Here is a 21,962-nt window from a genome sequence, read left to right on the forward strand (position 1 = left end):
GTAGACTTTGAACTGCTTCCTAAGGTCGATATAAGGTAACCAGTGACCAATTCCCTATCTTTTAAGAATATCCTAATATAACCAATCACTATGAAGAATAAACAGGCACTGATTCTTCACTATATAAGCTGCTTTATGATAATATATCCTGGCACCTCCTTCCATGTTTTGTTTTGAGTGTTCCTGGTTAGTGAACTGTCTTTTTGGTATATGCACAATAAACTAATTACTGCTTTGGCGATTCATTGGTTTTACTTTTGTTATCTCTGACCTTTGACATTGTCGAAGAAGAAAGTCCCTATGAGAGGGGATTGCTCCCTATGTATTTATTAATTTTTGGTGACGTGGTTCGTTGTGGTCCTTCTTTCCTGCAGTTTTGCGATGCCTTGGGATACCAGCAAGAGTTGTTACCAATTATTTCTCAGCTCATGATAATGATGCCAATTTGCAAATGGACATCTTCCTGGAAGAAGATGGGAATGTGAACTCCAGACTCACCAAGGATTCAGTGTGGTGAGTTTGATTTACAAGGGCATTTGCTGATATCAAATTAAAGTGACATTACGCATTTCCCACAAGACAAACTTGGTCTACTGTTTCTTTCTATTCTATTTTCAGGAGTGTTCGATACCATAGGCAGAAATGTCTGATTGTCAGAGAGTTTTTTCACCTAAAGAATGAGAAATGTTACTGAACAGGCAGTTTGGGTTCTTAGTAATAAAGATGGGCCAACTCATTATGACAGAAACTACTAATAAAGGCCATTGTTTTAGTGGCTAGAACCTATACTAGCTCTTCTCTACTTTAGTTTATGAACATTATGGTGAATGGCAGACATATGGGAGCCACGCATTGTCCATGTCAATACACTCAGGGTCATATAGTTAAGCTAACATTTATTAAGCAATTACTGTGTACCAGTTTCTGTGTGCATGATCTTATCTAATTCTTATCAAGTCGGTGCTTATTAATATCTCCCTTTACAGACGAGGAAACCGAGGTCCAGGGAGGCTAAAGTAATTTACTCAGGGGCACACATCTAGTACACTGAGAATAAAACCCAGCTGAACTTTGACCACAATTGCTTTTTGCCTTTGCAGTATAGGATTGATCTTTGAGTGTAAAAATGTTGTTCTCCTTGATTTGTGACATCATCATTCATTCAGAGATAGAAATAAGTGTCAGGTTGACATTGTTACCAAATACCAATCACATAGTTCTTTCACTGCCCTGAACAACTACATCACAGCTGGCTACAGGGAGTTTGACATTCCAAAGGAATTTTCTTTTTCCATGGCACCCACTGAGTCTTAAAAATATTCTAAAAAGGGTGGGGAAATCACCGTGGCCAGTGTGGCTCAGTTGGTTGAGCATTGTCTGGTGCACCAAAAGGTCGCCAGTTTAGTTCCCAGTCAGGGCACATGCCCAGGTTACGGGTTGATCCCTGATCAGGGTGAGTGTGAGAGGTGGCCGATCAATGTTTCTCACATCCATGTTTCTCTCTCTCCCTCCCCCCCTCTCTAAAAAATCAATAATAATAAATTTATTTTTAAAAGAATTCAAATTTAAAGGGCATTTATGAAGGTCTGTATGGGAGGAAATTGCCAGGCATTGAACTAGGTGGGATTTCCAAGCCAAAAATGTGTCTCCTCTGGGTGTTCTTTCAAAGAAATAAAGCTAAAACACTGTCAGTTGTAAAAGCAGCCAAACGGGGATGGTAGGAAGTTATAAGCTGATTTTAAGAGAAATTAAAAGTTAGAAGTGCCTTAACTCCCCCATGTTACAGGAATTGATCACAGTTGTAGGAGTAGTATTACCTCGCCAGAACCAGTAACTGCTCTTCTGAGAATGTTGAAAGAAGGAAATCGCTGAACTAGTAGCAAAGTGCCACTATGAATAAAAACCAGCAGTTCATTTGCAGGGAATGAGCTGAGCAATGGTAAGCTGGAGAGTTCAGGCAAGACAAAACCTCACCTCTGCAAACTGAACAGCAATTTAAAGCACCATTTAAGCCCTTGGAATCGCAGTATAGCAGCCCTGCATGTATATGAAATGAGAAAAACAGACCAAAATAGCCTTCCCAAAAGCCTGTTGTGACAGTCAAAAATGGCAAAATGAGAATTATTTGGCCTTCCGCACTGTGTGTGTGCACACACACACACACACACACACACGTGCGCACGCACACACACACACACACACACACTGTCTTTGTAGTCAACTGCAGTTCAAAATTATTCCTCCCTATTCCTTGATCCAAATGCCTCCCATCATAAATCCCTAGGAGGCCATAAACAAAACTGATACAAAATTGTGAAGCTGACAGAGTTTGGTCTTGGTAACCCTTTCATCTTTCAGCTCCCTCTCTAAATTTCTTTCCCTGTTCCTGGCACCCTTTGCTCCTTCTTTGCCTTCCCCAAATTTCCCGTCACCCTGGGACTATGTTCCCAGGTCTGGGACCCTCCCTCATCCTCCACAGCCAGGCTACTGCCCTGGGCTCCTTTCCCCTCCCCGCATTTGGTGCTGGCATAGCAGGCTTCTAATACATAATGACTGACCATCTGACTAACTGGATGGCTGACATTAAAACTCAGGGCATACCAGACCGTGCAGCACAGGGAAGAAAGGGCTCAGTCAGGTCTACGTCCAAGGCTAGGCTCTGCCACTGACTAGCTGTGTGATCCTGAGCAAGGCACAACCTCTCTGTGCCTTTCTTTTCTCCTTTGGAGACAAAATTTTCTACTTGACTCAGCACAGAGCCAAGCATAATAGGTGCCTAATGAGTGTTCCTTGTTATCGCTGCCTTTGTCATTAGCCACACAGCTGGAATTCCTTAGAGGCAATATGTCGCCATCAACTCAGGCACAGTGAAGCAGTCAGAACAAGAGGAGTGCCAGTGTGCTAAGATGACTGTGCTATTTCTATAACTTTGCGGTATTTTTTAAAACAAAAACAGAAATTTGTGCCTCCCCTGTGCAAAAACACTAGTGGAGCCTAGAAGCTACAGATGTTCCGGAACAGAAGTATTTCTAAGCCCTTCGTTGATTTTGGGGCTCGTGGGGCTGCCCTGACATATGGCCAGCACATGGCCACACAGTCACGCTCTGTCTTGGGAGTTATTTGTGTGGCCTTGAGAAAAGGGTTTTACCACTCAGAGCTTTAGCTTCCTTATCAGTAGAATGAGGGTAATCTTGATAGTGACATTTCCTAATGGGGTAGCTGTGACGAATGAGGTAATCCAGGCAAAGTACTTACCACAGTGCTGGGCCAGGACTGCTCACCCAGCGCCTGCTAATGAGATGAGAAACAGGGGCACCTGAGCTGCAGGGAGATCACTGGGGGCAGAGGTTCATGCGGGAGGATTTGGTGGGCATCTGCTGACCCCCGAGAGGCCAGCGCAGCGTGCTGGCAACACAGGGCCTAGGGAATTTTCTTGCAGAGGTCTCAGGAGCAGTTGGTCTCACCCAAGCCCCCAGACTCACTTCCTTCCACAGGCTCCAGTCAAACAAACTCGCCCCAACGCCCTCTCAGTTTCTTAGGTGGCTCCTGTCCTCCTTGCCCTACCTCTTTCCTCTCTTCCCAAGAAACCATGAGAATGATTTCTGGTTTCTCTCGCTTGTGCCCCACCGTCTCTTCACCGAGGTCCTGATGGTACAAATTTTGTAGTGAATGAATGTTTCTGGTTGGGTCTCAAAGCCCAGGGTGTCCTCTTTTTCACAACTCAGCCAGGTCCAGCAAGCCCAGAGCAGAAATAAGCCAGCCCGAGGGCTCAGAGGGGAGCACAGGAATGCGTGTGGGAAGGGGGTGTCACGCTCCAAGCACTCCTAAGCCAAGAGAGGTGAGGTGTGGATTTCACCCCGTGTCCAGACTCTTCTCCCTTTGTCAACACAGGGACTGGCTGCTTATTTGCCTGCATTCTGGTTTGCATGGTGGGTTTCCCCTCTGAGGTGCCTCCCTCACAGGGGGCAGCAATTTTGTACAGAGTGGGCACAGTGTTGATGCCAACAGAGGAAAGAGTCAGCTTCTCAGCCATTCAGGAGAGGGAGAGGCCGAGGAACTTAGCTGGGCAGAGTAATTGGACCTCAGGGTTGCAAATGAAATTCTGCGTGGACCAACGCAGGTAAGATATCCTGGAAGGAGCAATTTAAGCCGCCTGTCCCCAGTGTGCTGATGGGTTTTGAATTATGCGCAGCCTCTGGGGAAGGCATCAATGAATCACTGTGGACACTTTCATGAAAATGCTTGAGCAACATTGAGCTGCAGTTCACAGTGAATATGGACATGGTGTCTCATTGAGGAGGGAGAGTATGGACTCAGTCTGATGGTCAATGCAGAAGTCTCTTTTGGCCTTACCTTGAAAAAGGTCAGTTTAGTCACCTCATTACATGACAATCGCAATGGAAATGGAAGCAATGATATAAGGGATGGTGGCACTTGTTAGGGTTGTGAAAGGTATTTCAATGAAAGGCTCCTCTAGTTAATGAAAGCATTGTCCTGGGTATTTTTGCTGGAGAGGACGGAGAGAGTTGGTCATTCTAGGACCTAGGTGAAAACTCTGCCCATCTTTTGGCTTGCCCTCAGCAGAATGCAATCCCTACCATGGGGAGCAATGTCCCATCTAATTTATTTTTGTTTGTTTTGCTAGCATGTAACAGAGCGCAGGGCATAGAACAAGAACTTAATAAATGGAATTAGTTGAAAAGATTTAAATGTTCATTTAACTGAATAAATGTCATTTAATTCATTCAACAAGCATTATTATGCACTATGTCCAAATACCTAGATGCGAAGGATTCAGAAAGAAACTAATCAGGTAACTGCCCTTGAGGAGCTCCATCCAATTTTGGTGGGTGAGATAAGCACATAGAAAACACTCCATAAATTACATAAGGTAGGCTGTAATGGGAGCCAGACGTCACGCAGAGGAGGGGACGGGCTTCCAGCCTGAGCCCGGGAGGGTAAGGGGGCAGGCTGCTCACATGCTGAGATGAGAAAACCACAGATCAGTCAGTTTCGAAGAGCAGGCAGGAAGGAGTGGAGCTTCATACAGAATTACGCTGTATCATCATAACTATAGCTGTTGAATATGAAACTCACTCTAACTCTCATGATCCAGCCCCTTACAGCTCCTTGACATGCAACATCAAGGATGCCTAGCTCTTCGCCTGCCTTTCTGAAGGGGCTAATTCCTCTAGGCCAGTGGTCAGCAAACCGCGGCTCGCGAGCCACGTGCGGCTCTTTGGCCCCTTGAGGGTGGCTCTTCCACAAAATACCACGGCCTGGGCGAGTCTGTTTTGAAGAAGTGGCGTTAGAAGAAGTTTAAGTTTAAAACTGTAAGGCAGAGGAGGTTTGTGGGGGGGGGGGGGGGGCTGTAAGAGATCAACTGAAGGACTTGTACGCATGCATATAAGCATAACCAATGGATAAAAGACACTGGGGGTGGGCAGGTAAAGGCATGTACTGGGGGGAAGGGGAGGCTGGGGGGAGGTCAATGGGGAAAAAAGAAGAGACATATGTACTACTATTTGTAATACTTCAAACAATTAAAAAAATAAATAAATTTTTTAAAAAAAGAAAACTGTTGACTATTGGACCCTCTAAAACAGTTTGCCGACCACTGCTCTAAAACAAAGAGAGGGTTGGGAGGGTTTATCTCAGAGGAGTCAGAACCCAGAATTGAACAGCGCCTAAGAAACTGAAGCAGTGATAGAGGGGTATAGAGAGGTAATAACACCCCATCCCCACCCCTAAACAGTACTAACTCCACTCACTCCTTGTGAGTGCATGGCCTAGAGCAGTGGTCGGCAAACTCATTAGTCAACATTTGAAATTTCTTTTGAGAGCCAAATTTTTTAAACTTAAACTTCTTCTAACGCCACTTCTTCAAAATAGACTCGCCCATTTTGTGGAAAAGCCACGCTCAAGGGGCCAAAGAGCCAATGTGGCCGCAGTTTGCAGACCACTGTTTTAGAGGGTCCAATAGTCAACAGTTCCAGATTCCCTCTTGGAGCCAACAGCTTTCTAGACCCTGTGACTCCTTTTTATCCAGCTTCTAAGCCCCTTCCTCGTGCAACCCTTTCCCTCCTGCTTTGTTTGAAGACCTGCTCATCTGCACAGGGCCTGGCTGTGATCCGCTTACTCACATTTAGCACCTGCTTTGCAAATTGGCTTCACATCAGTTCCTAGGAAGGGAAAAAAAACAAACACAGAAATCAAACACATCACAGGAAATGTTTGTAATTGTTGGCTGGCCTCAATACATCTGGTTCTTTAAAAAAAAGTTCCAAAGTTCCAACTTCCTTTAATACTTTTTAGGAAGAGTATAGCTGCTATTTTGTTTTGTTTTTTCACTGCAAATGCAAACATTTCTATGCTGCAGTGGGTAGTACTGAGTCTGTAAACATAGTTCTAAACAAAGCAAGCTTTAGAACACCTGGGAGTCGGTCCTGGATTCAACACAGCCATCAATTCTAATTCTCGTTGCAGTCTCTGCACTTGGCATGGTGGTTGGCACATTGTGGGCATGGTTTTTTGAAATTTAGACTAATCCACCTGGTACATCATTTGTGTATTCCAACTAGCTGGACTTTCATATTGCTCCATTATCCTAAATTTTAGTCACTGTATGTGAAAATAAGTATCTAAAAATGAACCCAAATTTTTAAAAAAGTAGAAAAAATTCTACATACAGACCAAACTATTTCAAGATCCTTAAGAGTTTCTAAAATTATTCTATGATGCATCTAACTACCAATTGTGCATAATCTACCAAAGACATTTAATTTATTTTCTAATTGTTTTTATTCATTTTAGAGAGAAAGGGGAAGGAAATAGAGGGGGGGGAATATTATTTTCAAACTAGGGGCCCGGTGCAGGAAGATTCATGCACAGGGGGTGGGTCCCTCAGCCTGACCTGCACCATCTCCAATCTGGGAGCCCCCAAGGGAGCCCTAGCCAATCCAGGAGTTTCTGTCTGTCTTTGCAATCATATGAACGAATTGTCTGTGACCCCAACCCAGTTTGCTCTGTTGCTCACAGAATAATAGAGGCTTTTTTTTTTCTTTGCTTCATTGGTAGAGATTTCCTGGAAGTTTTAGGATATCTTCCCTTTAATTTTTCCTAGACACTCTGATTTTACTTATGTCTCTCACCTTTGCTTTCCCTCCATCCCGCACCGCAACAGTAACTTGCTCCAGGCTCACTTTGCTCTAGTGTCTAGGAGATCCTCTGCCACCAGAACTATGATTCCCAGCATTCCTGGTGCTCCCCACGCTCTGGGCTTCTGCTTCTGGTCTTGGGGCTGCCAACAAAACTACTACTCCCAGAATTCCTGGTGCTCCCGGCACTCTGGGTTTTCCTTCCTGCTCTGTCTCTGTCCCACGGCCTCCCACTCTGCCAAGTCTTCCAAACTGCCAGCTCTCCCTCTCTGCTCTCTGTCTGGTGGCCCATCAATGGTCCTGGGCATGGCCGGTGCTTCTGCCCTTGCCTCCCGGGGCCACAATGGTCCCAGGAGCCTGCCCTCACCTACCAGGCCCAGCGATGGTCCTGGAAGCCTGTGGGCACGGCCTGGCACCGCCGCCCTCACCTCCCAGGCCTGGCAATGGTCCTGGGAGCCTGTGGGCATGGCCTGGCACCGCCGCCCTCACCTTCCGGGGCCTGGCGGTGGTCCCGGGAGCCTGCCCTCACCTTCCGGAGCCCGGTGATGGTCCTGGGAGCCTGCCCTTGCCTCCTAAGGCCCAGTGATAGTCCTGGGAGCCTGCAGGTATAGGTATGCAAATTAACCCACCATCTTTGTTGAGTTAATTTGCATACTCACTCCTGATTGGCTGGTGGGCATTGTGGATGTACGGTCAATTTGCATCTTTCTCTTTTATTAGTGTAGATAAATCATCTTGTTAACCACATTACTGTCAGCCAAATTGTTTTTGAGAATATCACCTGGAGCTAGATTACAAGAGCTGTCATTAGAAAACTAATAATATGCACTGCAAACCCACAACAGAGTCTTGAAGAAAGTATTGAAAAGGCATTACCACCTCCAAAGAATCAAAATAGCTCATGCTCATGAAATACTTTCTTGGTACCAGATCCTGATCTAAGTGGGTGACATATACTAGCTCATCTAATCCTTTTAATTACCTGTTAAGGCAATTACTGTTATTGTCTCCATTATAGATGAAGAAACTGAGGTGTAGAAACTTAACCTCGTTACCAGCCAGAAAGTGTCAAAACCTAAATTACAAACCCAAGACGGCTCACCCTAGAGTAGTGGTTCTCAACCTTTCTAATGCTGCAACCCTTTAATACAGTTCCTCATGTTGTGGTGACCCCCAACCATAAAATTATTTTTGTTGCTACTCCATAACTGTAATTTTGCTACTGTTAATGAATCGTAATGTAAATGTCTGTGTTTTCTGATGATCTTACACTCTACAGCAGGGGTTCTCAACCTGTGGGTCGTGACCCACAGGATGAGAACCGCTAGCAGGGTCGCCTAAGACCATCGGAAAACACATGCCTCCCTGCTTGCCTGGTCGCCCCCAACTGCTACCGGGCCTAAATGGGCATTCAGACATCCCTCTCACAATCCAGGACTGCTGGCTCCCAACTGCTCACCTGCCTGCCTTCCTGATTGCCCCTAACTGCTTCTGCCTGCCAGCCTGATCACCCCCTAACCACTTCCCTGCCAGCCTGATTGATGCCTAACTGCTCCCCTGCCAGCCTGTTTAGCCCTAACTGCCCTCCCCTGCAGCCCTGGTCACCCCTAACTGCCCTCCCCTGCAGGCCTGGTCCCCCCCAACTGCCCTTCCCTGCAGGCCCTGTTGCCCCCAACTTCCCTCCTCTGCCAGCCTGGTCACCCCTAACTGCCCTCCCCTGCAGGCTTGATTGCCCCCAACTGCCCTCCCTTGCAGACCTGATCCCTCCCAACTACCCTCCCCTGCTGGCCATCTTGTGGTGGCTATCTTGTGTCCACATGGGGGCAGTCATCTTTGACCACATGGGGGCAGCCATCTTGTGTGTTGGGCAGCCATCTTGTGTGATGATCAAATTGGGTATTATTCTTTTATTAGATAGGATTAGATAGGATAGAGGCCTGGTGCACAGGTGGGGGCAGGCTGGTTTGCCCTGAAGGGTGTCCCGGATCAGGGTGGGGGTTGCCTTGGGGCATGGGGTGGCCTGGGAGAGGGGCCTGTGGTGGTTTGCAGGCTGGCCACGCCCCCACCAAACCCCCCGCAGCGACCCAAGCAGAGGCCCTAGTATCTGGGATTTATTTATCTTCTATAATTGAAACTTTGTAGCTTTAAGTGGAGGCCAAGGCAGGCCAGGGCAAGCATAAAGCTTAGCTTCCTCCATTGCTGGGGAAACCCAAGCTTCCTGCTCTCTCTGTGGCCGCAGCCATCTTGGTTGGGTTAATTTGCATACTCACTCCTGATTGGCTGGTGGGCATGGCTTGTGGGTGTAGTGGAGGTATGGTCAATTTGCATATTACCTTTTATTAGATAGGATTTTGTATGTGATGAAGATGTTTAAGAACTGCTCTCTTAGCAAGTTTTATTTTATTTTATTTTTTAATGTATTTTTATTGATTTCAGAGAGGAAGGGAGAGGGAGAGAGAGATAGCAACATCAATGATGAGAGAGAATCATTGATCGGCTGCCTCCTGCATGCCCCACACTAGGGATTGAGCTTGCAATCTGGGTATGTGCCCTTGACCAGAATCAAACCTGGGACCCTTCAGTCCACAGGCTGATGCTCTATCCACTGAGCCAAACCGGCCAGGGCTCTTAGCAAGTTTTAAATATGAAATTCCATATTACTAGCCATAGTTACCATGCTGTACATTACAAGCCCACGACTTAACCTCTTTTATAACTGGAAGTTGTACCTTTTGAATTCCTTCACCCATTTCATCCAACCCACACACCCTGACTCTGGTTGTGTTGTTAAATTGTCTCTTTTGCTTTTCAATTCTGTCAATTTGGGCTTCATATGTGTCCGGACTGTTATTAGATACAGATATGTTGATTATTGTTTTTTTGTGTTTTTGTTTTGTTTTGTTTTGTTTTTAAATATATTTTATTGATATTTTACAGAGAGGAAGGGAGAGGGATAGAGAGTTAGAAACATTGATGAGAGAGAAACATCGATCAGCTGCCTCCTGCACACCTCCTACTGGGGATGTGCCCGCAACCAAGGTACATGCCCTTGACCGGAATCGAACCTGGGACCCTTCAGTCCGCAGGCCGACGCTCTATCCACTGAGCCAAACCAGTTTTGGCAAGATATGTTGATTATTGTTATGTCTTCCTGATAGTATTATCCTTTTGTCATTATAAAATGTCCTTCTTTGTTTCTACTAACACTGTTTGTCATAAAGTCTATTATTTTTTCTGATATAAATGTAGCCAATCCAGCTATCTTTTAGCTATATTTGCACGGTATATTTTTTCATCTTTTTTACTTTCAACCTATTTGCATCTTTGAATGTAAAGTGTATCTCTTGTATACAGTATATAGTTAAACCATGTATTGTTATCTATCTTGTCAATCTCTGCCTTTTGATTGAAGTGTTTAGTCTATTAACATTTAATGTGATTACTAATAAATAGGATTTAAATTTGCCATTTTGCCATTTGATTTTTAAATGTATTGTGCCCCTTTTCTTCTCCTATTTCTCCATTACTTTTTTTTTATTTTGTGTGAAATATATGTTTTTAGTATATCATTTTAATTCTTTTTCTGTTTCTTTTAACTATATATTTTTCAGGTTTTTTTCTTAATGGTTTCTCTGGGGATTACAATTAATATCAAAACTTAATCATTTCAGATTAATACCAACTTAATTTCAATAGCATACAATAATTGTTCCATTCCTCCAGCCCTTTGTGCTGTTGTTTAATACAGATTTCATCTTTCTACATTATAAGAACATCAGTACAATTTTATAATTATTGCTTTATGAAGTTGTGTTAAAAATTAGAGAGGAGACCACTCCTGTTTGACATAGTACTGGAAGTATTAGCCATTGCAATTAGACAAGAAGAAGAAATAAAAGGCATCCAAATTGGAAAAGAAGAAGTAAAGCTGTCCTTATTTGCAGATGACATGATATTGTACATAAAAAACCCGAAAGACTCCATCAAAAAACTAACAGACTTAATAAATGAATTCGGCAATGTAGCAGGATACAAAATTAACACCAAGAAATCTATGGCATTTCTATACACCAACAATGAACTTACAGAAAGAGAGACTAAAAAAACAATCCCATTTTCCATCGCACCAAAAAAATTAAGATACTTAGGAATAAACCTAACCAAGGAGGTAAAAGACCTATATGCGGAAAACTACAGGACACTGAAAAAAGAGATAGAGGAAGATGTAAACAGATGGAAGAACATACCATGTTCATGGATTGGTAGAATCAACATCATTAAAATGTCCATACTACCCAAAGCAATCTATAGATTCAATGCACTCCCCATTAAAATACCAACGGCGTATTTCACAGACCTAGAAAGAACTCTCCAAAAATTCATCTGGAATAAAAAAAGACCCCGAATAGCCACAGCAATCCTGAGAAAGAAGAATAAAGTAGGAGGGATCTCAATACCAGATTTCAAGCTGTATTACAAAGCCACTGTCATCAAAACAGCCTGGTACTGGCACAAGAACAGACATATAGATCAATGGAACAGAATAGAGAATCCAGATATCGACCCAAACCAATATGCACATTTAATATTTGATAAAGGAGGCATGAGCATACAATGGAGTCAAGACAGTCTCTTTAATAAATGGTGTTGGGAAAATTGGACAGATACATGCAAAAAAATGAAACTAGATCACCAACTTACACCATACACAAAAATAAACTCAAAATGGGTACAGGACTTAAATATAAGACGGGAAACCATAAAAATACTAGAGGAATCCACAGGCAGCAAAATCTCAGACATATGCCAAAAGAACTTTTTCAGTGATACTGCCCCTAGGGCAATGGAAGCCAAACAGAAAATAAACAAATGGGACTACATCAAAATAAAAAGCTTTTGCACAGCAAAAGAAACCATCAACAAAACAACAAGAAACCCCACTGTATGGGAGAACATATTTGCAAATGGTATCACTGATAAAGGTTTAATTTCCAACATCTACAGGCAACTTATACAACTTAATAAAAGGAAGATAAATGATCCAATAAAAAAATGGGCAACGGACCTAAATAGAAGCTTTTCGAAAGAAGACAGAAGGAAGGCCAAGAGACACATGAAAACATGCTCAAAGTCACTAATTATCCAAGAGATGCAAATCAAAACAACAATGCGATACCATCTCACACCTGTCAGAATGGCTATCATCAACAAATCAACAAACGACAAGTGTTGGCGAGGATGCGGAGAAAAAGGAACCCTCGTGCACTGCTGGTGGGAATGCAGACTGGTGCAGCCACTGTGGAGAACAGTATGGAGTTTCCTCAAAAAACTGAAAATGGAACTCCCATTTGACCCAGTAATCCCACTCCTAGGAATATATCCTAAGAAACCAGAAACACCAATCAGAAAGGATATATGCACCCCTATGTTCATAGCAGCACAATTTACAATAGCTAAGATTTGGAAACAGCCTAAATGCCCATCAGCAGATGACTGGATCAGAAAACTATGGTACATCTACACAATGGAATACTATGCTGCCGTAAAAAAGAAGGAATTACTACCATTTGTAGGCACTTGGATGGAATTAGAGAACATTATGCTAAGTGAAATAAGCCAGTCAATGAAAGAAAAATACCACATGATCCCACTCATTTGGGGATAATGAAAAACATTATAAACTGATGAACAAAATGATAGTTACAGAGGCAGTAAAGCATCAAACAGACTGTCAAATTACAGTGGTAAGGTTAGGGAGAGGTGGGGGAAATAAGAGATCAACTGAAGGACTTATATGCATGTATATAAGATTAACCAACGGATGCAAAACATTGGGGGGTGAGGGCATGTATGGGAGTGGGGTGGGGGTGGGGGGCAATGGTAAGATATGTACACATATAATACCTTAATAAAAATTTGAAAAAAAAAATTAGAGAGGAGAATAATTACAAACAAGTATACCTTTAAACTGTGTCCCCTATTTTTTCTATGTAGCTATCCTTACCTTCTGTTTTGGAGGACAGTATTGCAAGATATACAATTCTTGTTTAACAATTTTTCTTTCAGCAGTTTGAATACATCATATCATTGGGTTTCAGCTTTCGTGGTTTCTGATTGGAAGTTAATTTTAATCCTATTGATGCTCCCTTGTACATAATAAATCACTTTTCTCATGCTGTATTCAATTTTCTTTTTGTCTTCAGTTTTTGACAGTTTGGCTATGAAATGTTTAGGTGTATATATTTTTTGAGTTTATCATATTTGGAGTTTTTAAACTTCTCAAATGTATGTATTCATGTCTGCAATCAAATTTGGAAAGTTTTGCCCTGGCCGGTTTTGCTCAGTGAATAGTGCGTCGGCCTGCAGACTCAGGGGTCCCGGGTTCGATTCCGGTCAAGGGCATGTACCTTGGTTGCGGGCACATCCCCAGTGGGGGGTGTGCAGGAGGCAGCTGATTGATGTTTCTCTCTCATCAATGTTTCTGGCTCTTTATCTCTCCCCCTTGCTTTCTGTAAAAAAACAAGAAAATATATATAAAAAAAATTTGGAAAGTTTTTAGTTATTATTTCTCAAATATTTTTTCTGCTCCTTTCTCTCTTTTTCTTTAGGGAGTCACATTATAAGTATGTTGTTACACTGGATAGTGTCTCACTGGTGTGGGGGGCTCTATTCATATTTCTTCATATTTTTTCTTCTGTTATTCAGATTGAATCATTTCAATTGACTTTAACTTGACTGAATTATTTCTTTTTTCTGTCTACTTAAATCTGCCTTTGAGACCCTCTGGTACATTTTTGAAATTTTCTTTCCAATTATTGTACTTTTCAGCTCTAGAATTTCTGTTTGATTTCTTTTCGTAATTTTTATCTTTTCATTAATTTTCTCTGTTAGATATTGCTCTCATTGTTTCCTTCAGTTCTTTAAACACAATTAAATGACTTAATGTCTTTGTCTGATAAGCGCAATGTCTTGGCTTCTTCAGTGACAGTTTATCTTGACTGCCTTTTTTTCTGTGTATGGTCCATACTTTTCTGTTTTGTTTGTGTCTTACAATTTTTGTTAAAAACTGGACATCTATATATATATAAGCTTAAGCGACGTTATGACAGAACGACTGAAATGACCAGAACGACCCATCGATCAGTCGCTATGACACACACTGACCACCAGGGGGCAGATACTCAATGCAGGAGCTGCCCTGTGGTGGTCAGTGCACTCCCACAGCCAACCTTCCATGGTCGGCCAACCTCCCGCAGGCCCTCCCCTCAGCTGGCCAACCTTCTGCGGCCCCTCCTCCCCGGCCGGCCAGCCCCCCCCCGACTACCCCCAATCAGGGGACCTGGCCAGCCAACCTCCTGCGGCCTCTCCTCCCACCTGGCCAACCTCCCATGGCCAACCTCCCATGGCCCCTCCCCCTGGCTGGCCAATATCCCATGGCCCCTCCCCCTGGCCGGTGGGCCCCAATAGGCCTCAATCGCCAGCCAGGCAGAGGGACCCCACCTGTTCACAAATTCGTGCACTGGGCCTCTAGTTTTAAATAATAAATATGGTAACTCTGAAAATCAGATGTCCTGCTCCCCAGAACCTGTTGATATTTATTACTGTTTTTGTTGTTGCTGCTGCTTGTTTGTTTAGTGACTTTTCTGGACTAATTCTGTAAAGTCTGTATTCTTTATCATGTCTGGTCACCAAAGTTTCTCTGCTGAGTTAACTTAGTAGGCTGCTAACAATTGGACAGATTTCCTTAAATACCCTGAACCAACAAGTCCCAGTCTTACATGGAGCTCTGTGTGCATGTATGTGGGGGAATGTATTCAATGATCCAGCAGGAAGTTTACAATCAATTCTGCTGTAGCCTTTGCTCCCTGCTTGTACAGAGCCTCAAGGTCTGCCAAAGGTGAGAGATTAGGACTTTGTTGGGCTTTCCTGGGTATGCACATAGCCCCATACTCTACCAGCCGTGGGCAAACTACGACCCGCGGGCCGGATCCGGCCTGTTCGGCTGTTCTATCCGGCCCGCGGAGCCGAAAGACCGGAGGGTTCTCTTGCTCTCCCCTCCGCTCCTTTACTTTGAATTTATATTAGTTCACACAAACACTCCATCCATGCTTTTGTTCCGGCCCTCCGGTCCAGTTTAAGAACCCATTGTGGCCCTCGAGTCAAAAAGTTTGCCCACCCCTGCTCTAGACTCTCAGAGTACGTTAGAGTTGTTCAAAACCCCCATGGGCATCTCAGTGCCTAGGTTTTCATATTAAGTTTTTTGGAGCAATCTTTATTATACCTAACTTGTATCCCTTCTTCAGGCAGTTACGGTGTTAAATAGTTGCTCCTAATTATTTTTGGAAAACATCCTAATAGGGCTCTTTGCACAGAGTGATCTCTGAATCTGATCAAATTAAAATAATCCCTGAGAATGGAGCTTTTTAGAGAGCTTCCAGACAGGTTAAATAGTGACAATTCTTTGAAGATGGAGCTTCCAGAAAGTTCCAAATCCATTTTCTCCCCTTCATTGGTTGATAGGCTACACTTTTTTTTTTTTTATCACTACTATAGTTGTGAAGCTGTTGGATTTCAAGACTACCATGGAGAAATGGAGAGAGGTGTGGGAATAAGGCAAATTAAAATGCCACAAAGGTCATTATTCTTACTGAAATTCATTTGTTTTTAATGAATAAATTCTCCTTAGATTGTTGAAAGTCTTTGGTTCATTTTCAGAGCTCTAGAAAAGTTGGTTATGTTTACTAATATTCTCATTGCTTTTATGGAGGAGCAAGTTTTTGGAGGTCCTTACTCTGCCATTCTGGTAGTGTTTCCCAAGAGCATACTCTTAACCACTCCAGTGCTTCCAAGTTGGTAGCTACCATACTCCTTAAAGGTTTTACATTTTGTAGGAATATTTTGGTGTCTATCATCATCTTCCTGACATATATCCTCTTATTTCTCTACTTCCTGGTACATTATAGGGCATTATATTGATACTTGAGGAATTATGTGTATAGAAAGCTATCTATGGATTTCATTTCTGTATAATAAAGGGGTGTTACAAAATAATTGTTTTAAAATTAGGAAGGGACTTTTTTTCTGCAGGTGGAAAGTCACTGTTCTAGACTTTCCTCCCAAGCCTATTATATACCCATCCTAGTCCCGCATCTAGAATATCTCTTAAAAGGGTCTGTAATCCTTATTCTACACAAGCAAGTCCCACTTGAGAGTGAGCAAAGAGAAAATTTAGGAGGTTAAAAAAAATTAGAGGTTATTACAAATACCTCTCAGGATATTAGAATGAAAAAAAAGTGGAAGCCAAAAGACAAACCACATAGAAAGTAGTAAGGTATTTCTATGAAGATAGTCCAAAAATAGAAATAAGAAAAATGTCATGTTTTGGTTCATCATAAATTCTGCCTAAGAGAGTCATCATATACACCAGTCAAAGTTTGCCAGTTTTCAAATAATTAAAAGCTAATAAAATATGCACCACCTATGCTTTACTGAATGTAAATTAATTTCTTCTTCTGATGAATAAGACCTCTAGAAAAGCTTCATATAAATAAGATCTATCAACCTTAGAATTGTATATTCATGAACAGCTTTGTAATGCAAAACAGTAACTTTGGTCCCTACAAAGACTGTTGCTTATATTTTTAAAACACTTTTTTCAATAATTATTGATAAACTTAGCCAGAATTTGTTACAGAACGTTTTTTACAGATTAGCATTATCCAAACAAATACTCTGGAAATCCAACCTTTTCTTCATTTTCAGGTAGAATATAAATTCCTAATTGCTATTACAGAGAGAGTAGTGAAGACGGACAGGGCCTTATTTTCCAAATGAATCCAGCAGAGGGAACCCAGCAGAGTAACAGAACTTCTACTAAGTAGTGGTGGGAAATGTGCCTTATGTGAATGAGTGCTATCTACTTCCTGAGCATTTGGGAGGGTTGTTTGTTTATTTGTCTTGTTTTGCATTGTTTTTTGTTGTTGTTGTTGTTGTTTGTTTGTTTGTTTTTTGCTTTATGTATTCTTATTCTGGCTCTTCCATTTTCTGGTGCCAGTGAAAAAATAAAACAGATAATCACAAAAGGGGAACTATCAAAAGAGGGCGGGGGGGGGAAGAAATCTACATGATCATCCTCCAATTTTCTAAAAATTGTTGTGAATAAAACTGCTATAGAATTCTCTTAATAAATATTCAAGAAATCAGTATCTGGAAGCTTAAGAGAGTTGAAAGGCTATACTCTCAAGACTGAGGAAAGACACGCTCCCAGATAACTATGAAGATGGAAAGAAACTTAAGCATTATCATACTGTATATTTAATTTAATACATTTGGGTTGGCATTTGTCCAGTATGCAATGGTAGGACTTAACTGGCATGAAGAGTGAGTGTCCTTTCTGATTGGTTGCAGCTTCCAATTGGCTCATGTCTGCATCTGGGTAGTCATTAACTATTTTGATTATCACCATTATTATAAGTACTAGAGGCCCAGTGCATGAAATTCATGTGGGGGGGGGGGAGGCAGGGAGGCAGTGGTCCCTCAGCCTAGCCTGCACCCTCTCCAATCTGGGACCCCTCTCACAATCCAGGCTGCTGGCTCCCAACTGCTCGCCTGCCTGCCTTCCTGATTGTCCCTAACCACTTCTGCCTGCCAGCCTGATCACCCCCTAACCACTCCCCTGCCAGCCTGAATGTTGCCTAACTGTTCCCCTGCCAGCCTGTTTGCCCCTAACTGCCCTCCCCTACAGGCCTGGTCACCCCTAACTGCCCTCCCCTGCAGGCCTGGTCCCCCCCAACTGCCCTTCCCTGCAGGCCCGGTCGCCCCCAACTTCCCTCCTCTGCCAGCCTGGTCACCCCTAACTGCCCTCCCCTGCAAGCTTGATCGCCAACTGCCCTCCCTTGCAGGCCTGGTCCCTCCCAACTGCCCTCCCCTTGCAGACATGGTCCCTCCTAACTGCCCTCTCCTGCTGGCCATCTTGTGGCAGCCATCTTGTGTCCACATGGGGGCAGCCATCTTGTGTGTTGGAGTGATGGTCAATCTGCATATTACTCTTTTATTAGATAGGATAGAGGCCTGGTGCACGGGTGGGGGCCAGCTGGTTTGCCCTGAAGGGTGTCCTAGATCAGGGTGGGGGTTCCCTTGGGGTGTAGGGCGGCCTGGGCAAGAGGCCTGTGGTGGTTTGCAGGCCGGCCACGCCCCCCACCCCCCGGTGACCCAAGCGGAGGCCCAGGGATCTGGGATTTATTTATCTTCTATAATTGAAACTTTGTAGCCTTCAGTGGAACCAAGCCTCCTGCTTTCTCGTGGCCGCAGCCATTTTTGTTGGGATTTATTTACCTTCTATAATTGAAACTTTGTAGCCTTCAGCAGAGGCCAAGGCAGGCCAGGGTGTGCAGAAAGCTTGGCTTCCTCCATTGCCGGGGGCAACTCAGGCCTCCTGCTCTCTCCAGCTCCGTGGCTGCTGCCATTTTTGTTGGGATTTATTTATCTTCTGTAATTGAAACTTTGTAACCTTAAGTGGATGCCAAGGCAGGCCAGGGCAGGAGGAAAGTTTGGCTTCCTCCATTGCCAGGGAAACCCAAGCCTCCTGCTCTCTCCATGGCCACAGCCATCTTGGTTGGGTTAATTTGCATACTCGCTCCTAATTGGCTGGTGGGCGTGGCTTGTGGGTGTAGCGGAGTGATGGTCAATTTGCATATTACTCTTTTATTAGATAGGATACCTCATAGTTTCATTTTAAAAGTTACAGTACATATTTAAGCCTGCCCCCCATCTTCAACTCCCCCCCCCAAATAGGGTCTCTCCTGTTATATCAGACTGTGCTTAAACCTGCTTTTCAATGAGTGTTGTAGGGCCCTTCCCTGCTTGAGACAAGCAAAAGCAAACACCTTCATATCTTCTCTTTTTTCTTGATAGCCAGTTGGTCCCTATAAGGGGGACTGGCCTGGTCTCCACCTGACTGGGCCTCTGGCCTTTGACTGCCATGACCCCAGAGAGACCCTGAGTGCCCTCCTGGTTCCAGCACTCCGGTAGCCCTGACAGTGGGCAGGTGCACTTGAGGCAGTGTGTGCTCCAGCTCTCAGTTCTCAGCTCTCAGCAACTCCGCGGTTCCTCTGGCATGCCTCCTTCCTCTGGGCCATCCCTTTTTGTTGTCTAGCTTCATTACCTTTCCTAAGTGACGAGTTTTTTTCTGGGTCAAAGCTTTCATTTCCACTTTGGAATGTCTTCTTAGACACGCCTCTGAATCCACCAGCTTGTCCCCACTTCTTTCCAACAACTCTGACCCCACCCCAGCCCTGCTGCCATTGAAACGGCCAAAGCTTCACAGTTCCAGGATGTGCTGTCGTTTTAGCCACCATAGCACTGTCTGTATTAGAAGAATATCAGCCGATCCAGAGCGGTGGAGCTGTGCTCATTTTCCATGACTATACAAGCAATTTGCAAGTTAGATGAGTGCCTTTCTTCCACCCCTGCCACTTTTAATATAAAAGAATTCAAACACTTGGTTGACATTTGAAGTTGGTCCAAGGCATCTCCTCCAGGACTTTCTCTGGACCTTGTTTGTGCTCTCCCTTGAGCCCTGGCAAAGCTGCAGAAACAAAGTTACAAGCTCATACCTCTTTCTTCCCTTTTAGGGAATCCTTTTCTCTGAAGCCTTTCTGGACAGTTTGTAAATGAAATGACCTAGGGAAGTATTTAAGCAGTTAGCAAAGTTAAAGGCAGTAAAGGACTCTTGGCTTCAATCATCCATCCTATTTTCTTTGAATTAATAGCACACGGAGTTCTGAAGCCCGTCGTAGTCTCAGCCATGTTCTCGTCCACTTTTCCACCCTCCCATGGGCTCTAGCAATCTGGATGTGACCTTACCCAGCTGTTAGAACCAGGGCAGATTCTGAACTGTGCTCTACCTTCTTTTAATAAAAAAAATAGTCCTCTTAATGTTTTTATTGAGAGATGGTAACTAGTACGTATTTATTATAAAAATTTCAAACATTGCAGGAAAATACAACAAAAATAAGAGTCATATTCTAATTACTCAACATAATCAACATTTTGGTAAACATTCTTTAATATGTCTCTGAATATTGTATTAATTTTTGTATTGCTGCATAACAAATTGCCAAAAACTTAGCAGCTTAACACAAATTTATTATCAGTTTCTGTGAGTCAGGAGTTTGGGCATAGATAAACTGGGTCCTTTGCTCAGGGTCTCAAATGATGGCAAAGTGTTAACTGGGACTATTGTCCATCTGATGTTCAGGGCTCATTTAGGTTCATGAAATAACTCAGTTCCTTGCAGCTTTAAAATTTATGTAAGCAGCCTTCTTCTTCAAGGCCAGCAGTCAATGTCTCTGATGCTTTGAATGTCTCTGGCTTGTTCTGTCTCTGACCTCTAGGCTCATTTAAAGGACTCACCTGATTAGGTCAGGCCCATTTTGGTAATCTCCCATTTAATTAACTCAAAGTCAACAGATTAATTACCTGAATTATATCTGACAAATCCTCTTTGCCATTTAAAGTAACATAATTTCAGGAGTGATATCCCATCTTATTCATCGATTTCAAGGGGAGAAAATTATACAAGAGTGGGGTCATTTAAAATTCTGCCTTTCACACTTGATCATGTACATTGTATATGGTGTTCTGCAGTGTGCTTTTAAAAAATTAATATACCATAGATATATTTTCTGCCTAATAAAAATAAATCTGCATTTGTGTAGCTGAATAGTTTCCTATCTTGTGTTTTGGATCACTAATCATGTATTGGACAGTTGAGCTGGTTTCTGATTCTTCCTTCTTACAAATAATGCAAGAATGAACATTCTTATATACTTCCCCTTGCATCCCGTAATTATTTCCTATGTACAAATTCCAATGAAAAAGGTTTACTGAGTCAAAGGATAAACTTTGGCTTCAAGGGTCCCCAAGCAGTGCATGGTGCTGTTTTTCTAGCGAGACGCTGCCTTTGGTGGAGACTTTTTGGGTCCTTTGTACCGAAACTGCCTAATTGAAAAGTGCCCCAGAAATCACTATCACTACAGGGAGAGTACAGAAAATTACATAAAGTAAAAATGTGTTCTTCACTTGTCATCTCCATCATTATCCACCCCAAAAAGTTATCTTCAACCTGATTAAATAACAACACTCAATGAAATGGGGGCTTTGTTTTAATTTCGACACTGCTACAAGGCAACAAGGAAAATAAATAACTTTGAAGGTTTATGCATTTTTTTAACTTTAAAGGGACACTGCACATTTCAATGGTATAGTGCAAAGTCAGGCTTCAAATGAAGCTCTGAGAAAAATATAAAACTTTGAATCTTAAAAACAAACAAAGGTTTAATTACACCTGCTTGACCTTTGAAGCAACCATGACTTTGTGAGTGCCTCCCAGGGGCCAGCTCTGGCGCTGGGAATGTGATGGTGAACAAGACAGAGCCCCAAATTGAAGCCACACACTCAAGATTTCAGGATGAAAGCAGAAAGACTACCGAGCATCTAGATAATGAAGCTATAAATGAGAAGCATGTAGATTTCCAGCCTGGAGAGGAGGTAAATGGAATTCGGAAATGTCTGTAATTATCAGCCTCTTTCATAGAAGAGCTTGAAATATAAAAGCGAGTATGTATACCCAGACATATTCAACATCCAGACAAAAGGGAACCCTCATGGCAGGGGTGGTCCAGAACACACTTTCCCTGGCCATTGTGGAAGACAGAACAGCATGCTGGAAGTAAGGCCCGTGGCTTTGGAGGTGTCATCCCTCCCTCTGCTCACCGCCATTCTGGGAGCCCAACCATTGGCTTT

At 43.1% G+C, this 21,962-nt stretch overlaps 1 protein-coding gene across 1 annotated transcript in view; it reads left to right on the forward strand.

Annotated features, from left to right (window-relative positions):
- Window positions 1-21,962, forward strand: part of F13A1 (coagulation factor XIII A chain) — a 209,464-nt gene that overhangs the window by 139,573 nt on the left and 47,929 nt on the right. The window contains exon 8 of the mRNA XM_080656002.1: window positions 375-513. Within this exon, the coding sequence (XP_080512128.1) occupies window positions 375-513 (139 nt within the window). The remainder of the gene's footprint in view (window positions 1-374; window positions 514-21,962) is intronic.

This window comes from Plecotus auritus (genome assembly GCF_963455305.1).
Source record: "Plecotus auritus genome assembly, chromosome: 2".
Classification (NCBI taxonomy): domain Eukaryota; kingdom Metazoa; phylum Chordata; class Mammalia; order Chiroptera; family Vespertilionidae; genus Plecotus; species Plecotus auritus.